The 10,457-nt window shown below is 43.4% G+C and overlaps 1 protein-coding gene across 1 annotated transcript; it reads right to left on the bottom strand.

Moving 5' to 3' along the window:
- Positions 1-800: 800 nt before the first annotated feature.
- Positions 801-9,155, bottom strand: F7 (coagulation factor VII; the record flags this gene model as incomplete). Its single annotated transcript, XM_084226192.1, has 8 exons — positions 801-1,339; positions 1,530-1,650; positions 2,190-2,296; positions 4,866-5,006; positions 5,969-6,082; positions 6,174-6,198; positions 6,758-6,918; positions 9,086-9,155. 8 exons carry the CDS (start codon positions 9,153-9,155, stop codon positions 801-803), a joined length of 1,278 nt encoding a protein of 425 aa, XP_084082318.1.
- Positions 9,156-10,457: the final 1,302 nt, after the last annotated feature.

Here is a 10,457-nt window from a genome sequence, read left to right as displayed (position 1 = left end):
AAAGATAAGATTAAATCAGTGGTATTCTTTACCACTCATAAATATAGGGTTAAATATTGCACTTAATAGCCTTACAGCAATAATGCTTGGTGCAAGAAGATTTAAATCAAGTTTTCATAGCAGACCTGTAAATATGGAATCAACCTTTTCCCAGATTTCTTGTCCTGGAGAATGTCTGCAGTTCCTCCCCTTCAAATCTCCCTGTTGCCACTGCAACTGTGGGAGGAAGCTGCTCTAACATAAGCTAAAAGAAGCACCTTTTCTATTTTTGTTTCTGCTATTTCATCATTATATTACAGGATCCATAGCATTGGAAGTTATGAAAGCCAGAAGCATAAATGTGTTCAAAGGAGATTGCACACAACTATGGGCAGCACATTCATTCATGACTGTTCAATCTAATGCAACTTCTGGCTCAGGAAGTCTGTACTTCACTGATTACCAGAAGTTGAGAGAGTGGCTGGAGGAAGGTCTGCATGATGTGTTGCTGACAGTCTTTCTCTCAGCGTGTAGCTCTGACCTTTAGCAGAAATGGATGCAGAGCAGAAGGGACATTGTGTCTGATTTGTTACGGTCACTCTCTGCCTGCTTGACAAGATACACCAGTTTACAAACAACACCGAGAGGGAAGTTATTTTATGTGTTCAAGTAGGCCTTAGGCTCACTTCAAATTTTTAATAGTGTTGTGGGTATGGCCTGTATCAAATATCTAAGATAAGGAAGGAATCCTTCAATGGGAGAATGGTACAGAGGGATTGGGGGGCAATAACATCACCTGGAAATGCTGTAGCTCACCGTCATTAGTCCATGTTCTTCCTCAACCAGTCGATGTATTTGGATACCCTTGTGTAAACCCCATAGCTGCCTTCAACAGCACAGCCCTTTCCCCAGCTGACAATCCCAGTCAGGAACCAAGTCTTCTTGTACTGGGTAGCATGAGGACCGCCACTGTCTCCCTTGCAGGAGTCCTTAACCCCAGACAGGTCTCCTGCACAGAACATATTCTCTGTAATATTTAAATCAGTCTCCTTTTCGCATTCTTGTGTCTTCACACGTGGCAAATCAACTCTCATCAGAACAGAAGAGGAGGCACCTCCATCTATCAGGCGTCCCCATCCGCTAACTGTGGAGAACTTGATGGTGGACAGTTCATACACAGCAAACCTTTTCTCGGGCAAACATATTGGCACCACATAGTCAGTGAGATTCACAGGTGTTTCCAGTTTCAAGAGGGCAATATCATTATTGACCTGTCCATTCCTGTATCCTTCGTGAATGATCATCCTGGCAATTCTACTTTCTTGCTCAGTTTTCTCATCAACGTTTATTTTGTGTTCACCTGGAAAAGTTATTAATTGCAGATCATGTCAGGTAGCTCCTTGAATCCTTGGAAGTTTGAGGATGTGGGGTGTTTCTAGTCTGACACCGCTAAGGACAATTACCTTGTACTGCCAAAGCCTTCTACTCTGATTTTATCAGGTTGGGAAGCTGCCACCACCTTGATAAGATAAGGAGGGGAAGATACATACCCAGTCTCACCCGAAGCTGTTTAGGGTGAACATGCTCCAAACAGTGAGCTGCAGTGACCACCCACTCTGGGGAAAGCAGCGTGCCACCACACCTTTGTTTCTGATCCTGTGTTATAAGGGCCTGCCAACATAAAGCAAATTTACGTCCTTCATCAAATGTGCTTGACACAGATCTCAGTAGAGATGGGTTTCATATTGCTTCTTTCTGTCCCTTTATGCAACTGTGTTCAACAATACCACGCTGACTGCATGGAGAATTCAGCAAGAGAAGTCTTCTTGTGGACATTTTCTTTCTCTTGTAGTATGGACCCTGCATATTATGGCCCAAAGCGTATCCTTGGAAGCTGCAACTAAAATTCTTGTTGGCAGTGAAGTTAAGGACTAAGGGGTCAGGAGATAGACACAGCTGTGCTGTCACTCTACTCCTGTGAAACCAGGTACTCCTGAACAAAGCTAAGGTGCCTAAGTGAAACAGTGGATATGCTGGCTATGGATGAAGAAGGAATTTTGTTATCAAGACATGGCACTTTTAACATCATGAATTTTTAACGTGAACAACATGAATTTTTAACATCATAGATTTAAAGCAATGAATTTAGTGTAGTGATTTCATAAGGAAATTTTAAAAATAAAGGCAATGAAAGATTTTTGAAAACTCACTTGCCATGGACATTCACCTGGAGGACAGATGAAACCACCTACTATTCTTCCACGTGCAGTTGAATTTTTTTTTGCCAACACTGGTATTTTTCCACATGGGTATTTCACTGAGAAAAAAGAAAACAAAAAACCAAAACCCAAAACAACAAAAAGCAACAAGGATTTTATTGTACTGAACTCACAGCAAAATGCGTAATATCTTCAGTGAAGCTATGTCAGCTGAAAAACTGATTTCTAGTCTAGGAGCATGAATTCTCAAAAATAATGTAAAGCAGCTCAGCAGGGAAGTAGTCTTTTTTTTGTTTGGAAACAGCCAGAAATGCTCTTCCAATTAGAGTTGAGACCCTTACAGCATCACTGACACGGAGTCACCTACTATAGGTCTCAGCAGACAATAAACCTGCTTAAGATACACATCAACACAATGAGGTAGGCTGCAGGCTGGAGTGCAGAAGTGACCCTCACAAGCTCTGTAGTCTACACATTTTCCTTGTCTCTGCTGACTTTAAGTCAGTTGTACTAAGTGCACAGCATCCATGGCAGGGTGAGATAGAGGCTTAATCGTGGGGTGTACATCTTGCCATCCTTTGTTTGGGCAGAGCCAAAGATGTCCCAAGGGACAAAGATGTCCCACTGTTTTCTGCCAGACTACCTCGTTTGCTTGTGCTGTGTCCAGAGCCCGCTGGATTCTTCCAGATTGCACATCTCTGTTCTGCCTGAGCCAGCATGTGAAGACTGGCAATAAAGAGAATCAAATCCTGACTGAATTTGCAGTTAAGCTGTAGTGCAGGGAAAATCTTGGTGTTTTCAGTACATCCTTCACCCAGCTGGGTTTTCCTGTAAAGGAGAAGGTCTACCCTTGGGGGTGCCTGTGTGCCACATGTCTGTGCTGGAGCTGAACACACCATCCCTTCTGTCTGGCAGTCACTTCACTCTGTGGTAACACTGTGAGGAGGAGTGCTCTGTTTCTACCTCTTTGGGAGCCAGGGTCCTCTGGTCTCTGCTGAGCTGCATGCAACATCTCCATGGAGCTGATGTGCTTCAGCTGACATGAAGACAGCATCAAGGTTTTACAGGTACATGCAAGGTATGGAGAAACAGGACTAGCTTTTTGGTGGCAGCTGGTGAAAGATTAAACAGGCATAGCACATAGCACCCATAGTCTCTAATGCTGTGTGTTGGGCAACACAAATTTGGGCCATTGTGGGAGATGACAGAGGGACAGTGAGGGGACTGTCAGCCTGGCAGTGACACAGTTTTTTCTACTTGCAACACATGGTCAATTTTACAGCTATTTTGGTCCCCAAGAAGCAAGCAGCAACAAATACATCTTCCTTGCAGGGAAAGATGCACTGAAAAGCCCATAAGGAATTTTGAATTGTTTGTTCTTAGCTTTTAACAAAAGCAGCTTTCCCATCACGTGGTATTTCAGAATCTGTTAATAAGGGATAAGCACATTAGTAGACATTTTTTTCTAATGAAATTGCTGCTGTTTAGAGCTAGGTTGTCATTACCAGCTCTCTGCATGAGTGTTCCATTGAGGTGTGTGCAGGGGGGCACCACTCCTCAGAATTACTTTGCTGCTCCCTGTGGCTCTGTCCATTATGTTGTTATGTTCCTATCCCCAGGGGTCTCCTTTTCCCTCTAATAAAGTAATTCAAGTAGGCATCTGCAAAAGAGTCAGGTGCCAGCTTATGTATTGGCAAAAGGATTAACTTGCACTACTCTAGTCCCAGTTGAAATTTACCTTGCTAGATGAAAGAAATATCTAGCCATAGTGTCTATACCAAAAGTATATTATTCCTAGCAATTAGGAAAAAAAAAGAAAGAAAAAGAAAGGAAGAGAAAGAAAGAAAGAAAGAAAGAAAGAAAGAAAGAAAGAAAGAAAGAAAGAAAGAAAGAAAGAAAGAAAGAAAGAAAGAAAGAAAGAAAGAAAGAAAGAAAGAAAGAAAGAAAGAAAGAAAGAAAGAGAAAGAAAGAAAGAAAGAAAGAAAAGAAAGAAAGAAAAGAAAGAAAGAAAGAGAAAAGAGATTAGCTGTTTTTCTTTGGTTTTAATAGGCCTCTTCCTCGCTTGACTCCTGTGCTGAAATAAATATAGTGGTAAAATCTAGTCACAGTTTCACATTGGAGAGACAACAGTAAAACAAATCTGTGCCCAAAGTATTTTCCTACTGTGGGTGTAAGCTAATGCAAAAAAAAAAAGGACTTGTGAGGCCCAGAGCCCCTTCACTCACCAGATACCCCTCAGCCTGACCCCAAATCCCTGCTGCCCTGCTTTATTTAGATCACTTGGTGAGGAGCTTGTCTCCACTGCTCAGTTCCTTTCTACTTGACTAATGGTGAGTGTGCTCCCAAAGGAAGAGACAGGTTTAGCTCCCTCCCAGCTCTGAGCAGGTGGGATGGTCAAACTTGAATTTCCCACATTCCAGAGGAGTGAACCTCTGGGACCAGGAAGAAGTCCAAAAGGATCTCTGCTTGGTGGTCACGCTGACCACTGCTTTTCTGGGGTGGCTAACTTGCACCAGAAGCCAAATGTATGATTTGGGACTCTGTTCATGGAGAAGAGGCGAGGAGCTGGTATCTGAGCATTATGCATTGCATGTCCTGACATGTACACATTGAGGAGTTTTCTTCCAGAGCTGGCTTAGACTTAGCATCAGGTTGGTAGTGTCTTACCTTGAGGGATGCAGGACACACCATCACTCGCTAAAGTGTAATCATCATCACAGAAGCACAGCCGTATTTTGGACTGCTTGTCAGTGCAGTACTGTTCACAGCCACCATTGTCAAAAATGCACTTCAGTTTGTCAGCCACAGCTAAAGTCAGAGAAAGGGCATTTAGGATTCAAGACTTGGATTTTTTTTGTGCTTAACATTGATAACTTGCTTAACATTGATAACTTGCAATTGGAATGCTGTCAGGAAAGCAAGGTAGGAAAAAAGATTTTTTGTGATTTCTGCAGAGCAACTTCATCAAAAGTGCTTTCCATCAAAAGCTAAGTAGGCCTGGATCTCCAGGGATTAGGGGAGGATAGGCTTTGGTTAAGAAATATATACCTAAAATTAAATTAATCAGCATTTATACAGTACCTGAGCTGTCTCAAGAATGGAGATATTGTAATTGTGTGGTAACCATAGTAAAATAGGACTGAAAATTTTTAATTCTGTGACATTTTGCCATTTTGCAGGAGGATGCTCTGGGATGACTGTTGAGACTGCCTGCCTAGACTCGATGAGTGCCTAGACCTTGTCCAGACTCTGTGCGTTCTGAGGATGTAACACTCGATGTTCAGTGTCCTCTAAAATCAGTGGAAAGGTGTGTATTAACTTCATAAACCACTGGATCCTTCCCTTTGGGCTGTGTACTGTGCATATGCAGTGTAGTTCTCACATACTGCATGGAGCTTCTAAGTTAAAATAACTTCAGCACTTGAGTAGGAAATAATTCCTCCTTTTCTCTCAGATGGTGTGCAAATGCAATTTTTCTTTTTTTTTTTTTCACAAAGTCATTATAGGGCAGTAAGTGTGTCACTGCCTTGCAGTGCCTGACCGCTGTCTGGTTAGATCCATCCCTCAACACCAGAAGCACAATGAACAGAAGCTGTCACAGCTAGAATGATGCAGAATCACAGAATCATAGAATATCCCGAGTTGGAAGGGACCAGCAAGGATCATTAAGACCAAATCCTGAATTATAATGACTATTATTGTTTATCTCAATGCCTTGCATTTGAATTAATAACAGCACTTTTATTTTGTTAACTTCTGCCACAGCTCACCTTTTTCACAGCTTTTGCCCTCATATTCGATGGGACAGCGGCAAACATAATCCTGGAACTGGTCATCACAAATCCCACCGTTCTGACAGGGGTTGGAGGCACACTGGTTAGGGTCTGTAAAACATTCAGTGTCAGTCCAGCTCACTCAAGGAGCTGCAGCAGTGGGAGTGTTCCACAGCTGGTAGAACATCCTGAATGATCGTACCAGAATAGATGTGCCAGAACTCTTCCTGGAAGAAAAACATGAGATTTAATTAAAGCAGAGTCGAGTCTTACAGCCCTTGTTGCACAGCATGGGTTACAGACAGTCAGAGCGATGCCACTTCTGCCTTTATAGTTTGTGACAGTTAATATCCATAAAATATTCTATTTTCTAGATTGTACATTATTTTCACATATTAATAGAGAAGGGCCTTGTTTAATGCACATAAATGGGTCATACATAAATAAACTCTGTTTAACTGAGGAGGGATTGACTGAAAAAGATGTTGCACAATACAATAATTTCAAGTATTGTCAGGGCAGGCATTACTGGGGGTTTGGGGAGGTGTCTTAGAGAGCATCCATTTTCCCACCACCCTCTAAATGGTTACTGCTTGGGATTGCCCATGCAGTGTGCCCTCCTGCAATTCACTGCTGCTGTGTACCCCTGTAAATAGAAAAGAAAAATGCAAACAGCAGGACACAAAGTGCTTTTTTGACTCTGGTGGTTTAAAGTGTCAAAGCACAGCCTTTGAGTAGGGAGAGTTCTTATGACAATGAGTGCTCACCCAGCCTTGTGTTACTTACTGTCCTTTCAATATCACCGTAAATCTCTCTTGCTTCCTCATAGGAACACTTTTCTTCTATGCATTCTCGCTCTAGTGACCCCAGTTTTAGCTCTTCAAAGAAGCTGTTGGCTCTTCTTTGTCGTTGCAAAACGTTGCTTGCCTCTTCCTGCTTTAGAAAGACTGAAAAACAGCGGCACGTTCTGTTTGTCATACGGCTGTGCTTGCCAGACAGAGAGCATGGGGGGACAACTTCCCCTGAAAGCTTTTCTGCTTCCTAAGCTGTTTCTGAGACACTTTAGAAAAGAAATGGGCAGATGGGAAAGAGTTTCCTTTCTCTGGCCTGCCTCGAGGTCAAGTGACACCACAGGAATTTTAGAGATCCCGGAGCTTAGGAGAAGATGGCCTGTTACAGCAGTGGGGTGTGTGTGTTGTATGCATGTCAGTGTCATATGCATCTTAGCCCGTGCAGCAATTTCTTACAGCTGTAGCAGCTGGAGATCCTGTGCCACTTTATCAAGCACTGGAAAGCTCGTGTCACTTTATCTAGCACTGGTGTGCATGGTAAAAGCTGATTTTTCTGTACTTCATACAGTCAGTCACAGTGACATGTGGACCACTGCCTTCACCCATATTCACATGTTATTTCATACCCTCCACTTGTTGGACCTGAAGAAGGGATTTATCACACTACTAGTAGACCACAATTTATGAACCACTGCTTTAATATATTATCTTTAATTTTCTTCTGTGGAAAAGGTTATGTTAAGGTACATAGGAAGGCTGGACAATGCTGACTGCACTTCCTAGTGGAGCCTGTGAATGGCTCCTAGCTCCTGCCATCACCACAGACTACAGCCAGGAAGGGGTCTTCTTGTGTGTCTCTACCATGCTTTGGGAAGATATTGGGTACATAAGTTTGATTGCAGGCATCAGCAGAGCTCATTTCCTACAACTGCATCAGCTTGCAACTGGCAGAAGTGTGCGCTGGAAACACCGATGTCATGGTCACCATGCTGACCTGCTCCTCAGACTCAGGGTATTAGCACATCACACAACTCTGCTCTCCCAGTAATTCAGGATAAGGAACAAGAAGTCCAGGTGCTGGTGTGCAATTTTGCTCCATGTACTGCACAGAAAAAGTCTTGACATTTTTAATTATTTTTTTCTCCTTTACGTCTGTAGGGGATCTTCTGGAGCTTCATGACAGCTTACATTTCAGCCCTTTAACTGTTTCACCTCTGCTTGTGGGTAGATTTGGGGACTGAAGCTGATGCATATCTCCTGCCTTTCCCCAGGTTATTCTCTCAAAAAGAGTGGGAGTTATCTTCTACCTGCTGAAAGGGCCCTGAGGGATGCTGAAAGACAGACTTATGTGTGTCATTACCAATATACAACCAGTCATAGATGCTGAGAGGGTTTACTCCAGCCTGAAGTGATGTGAGGTGTCTCCATAAACATTTGTCTCTAATTCAGGATATTTGCCGAATTGCATGTAGAATAGTGGTAATTTCCCCCTGTATTTCAAAGTTACTTAGAAGAATAAATTATTGTGCACTGAATTTATCCTGAGGTGCTTCGTAAGCATTTGGTCATTATAGGAATGTCAGCTGGACCTTGATTTCAGTCAGGATGTATGCATTTGATACGGCTTTCTTTAAAGGCTTTTAATTAACCTTATGCTGCAGATATGTGGCACATGTATCATTGCATGAGCACAGACTCTGACAGAGGAGCATGCCTGAGCACATGGCTTGGGACATCCATTTGGCATTATCCACTTTCTTGTACTGGATAATTTCTGACTTTGCTACCTATTTTCCCACCTTTCTCACTGCAACAAACAAGACCTAGTCAATGGCTAATGGGGAATCTGAGAGCTCTGGATCTGCTTTATTAATATGGGAGCTGTTTTTTGAACACAGATGGAGCAACAGAAGAGCTACTTCTTCTCTGCCTTCTACTGAAACAGGGTGGATTCTACCCACTTTAATTACTTATCAGCTGAGTGACAGGCTCTTGATGCTTTGCTTTGAAAAAAACCCCAGTTCTGCATGAAATAACAGTTCCTTTCTTCATGTAGACAGCTGGTGGTTTGCCTGCTGTCTGTGCACCAAGATAACAAATTAATTTAGAAGTCTGGAGGTGCTTTTCCTTAGTTGGCAGAACAAGTGCATGGAGCCATTGCTGAGAGTGAATTAGAGCTTTAGAATAATGCACAGGCACAGCAGGAGACACGGCAAACACACAACAGTGCTCAAAACTTGCAGCGGAAATCACCTCAGTAACAGGAAAGAGGAAGGAGGTCCATTGCCAATAAACATCATTGCAGCTATATCCTACAACATACCTGCATCCAGAGAAAGAGGGATCAGTAGCAGAAAGCAGAGAAACAAAGCCCCATACTGCCTGGAAATCATGATGAACCCTGTGAGCCAGTGTTCTGGCAGTGTATTGACATTTCAGCAAGGACTGTTTGGCCAAAGGGCTCAGCTTCAAATGCTTTGAGCCAGAGGAGGGGCCAGCAAGTCATGGAAACAGCAAAAGATCCATGACAGCCTGGTGAGCTGAGCAGAAGGGCACATGCAAATCCTGCCATGTGCCCTTTTCACGGAAACAGGGAGCTTGGTTTTGAAATGTGCTCTCCTGACCCTTGCAAAAGCAATGCTGGCTACACAGGCTGCTACCCCAGGCCTGCATTTTCCATTTAACACACCTTTTCCATGAGAAACATGAATGCTGCGACCCCGAATCCATAGGACAGGCATTAACTTGGCCACATAGCACCACATGCAGTGATGTGATATTATCTTGCATCATCAGTCAAGATAGCACTTTTCAGTGCTTTGGAGTATGATTGTACCGCTGGCATCTATTCCCATTTTTCTGTCACCAGTTGAAACTCTGCACTTTTTCCTGGGTTTGCTTGGGGACACTAATTAACCAGCAAGAGACAGACACCCTACACTGGTTCTCTCCACTTTTGCTGGCTGACCCATGTGGCCTGCACAGGTTGTACCAGCTGGAAGTGGCACTGAGCTGATCCATGTTGTGCTTCACTAGGAGCTACCAGGGCTTGAGGGGCCACTCTGCAGACAGTGCTTTATCTGGAACATAAGCAGTCCCCTGATTTAATGGAAATCAATTAATGGCATCAGACTGGAAAGCTGACAACATTCTTGGGGAAATATTTACTTAAGATAGCAGCAAGGTAAAGAGCATGTTTGTCTATGAGAAGCATTGGCTGAAGGCTGGAGTGTTTTCCAGGCTGTTCTCCCCTTCCTGCATGGAAAGGAAGGAGGGTCAGCCCTGCATCTGAATGCTACAGCAAAGGAAATCAACGGCTGGATTTTTACTTTGTGCCAATGCTCAGCATAACTCCTTGCAGAAGTTGTGATTGCTTGGGAAAGTCAGGCTCCTGGCTGTTGTTTCCATGCTGTCCTGTTGTTTAGGGGCAGTACACACAGCTGGATATTCTGCTTTGGAATCACTTTCTGAAGAGGCAGTATCCAGGCACTTCTCTGGATCACAGCCTGGCTAATTCCCAGCAGCCAGTCCCTGGGCATGTCCTGTCCAGGCAGAGGAAGGAAGACAGTTACTGGAAGGCAAAAGAAACTACAGCAGCCCTCTGCTGTTTTTTGGGAACACTCTCCATACCTCTCAGTCTGCCAACATAGCCCTTACTGCTTGTTCACTTGTGTGTGGCAGGGAGTTGGAAATAG

This window comes from Fringilla coelebs (assembly GCF_963513975.1).
Source record: "Fringilla coelebs genome assembly, chromosome: 2".
NCBI classification, from domain to species: Eukaryota; Metazoa; Chordata; class Aves; order Passeriformes; family Fringillidae; genus Fringilla; species Fringilla coelebs.
Note: the sequence above shows the minus strand (reverse complement) of the source record. Positions and strands in the feature narration are given on the sequence as shown.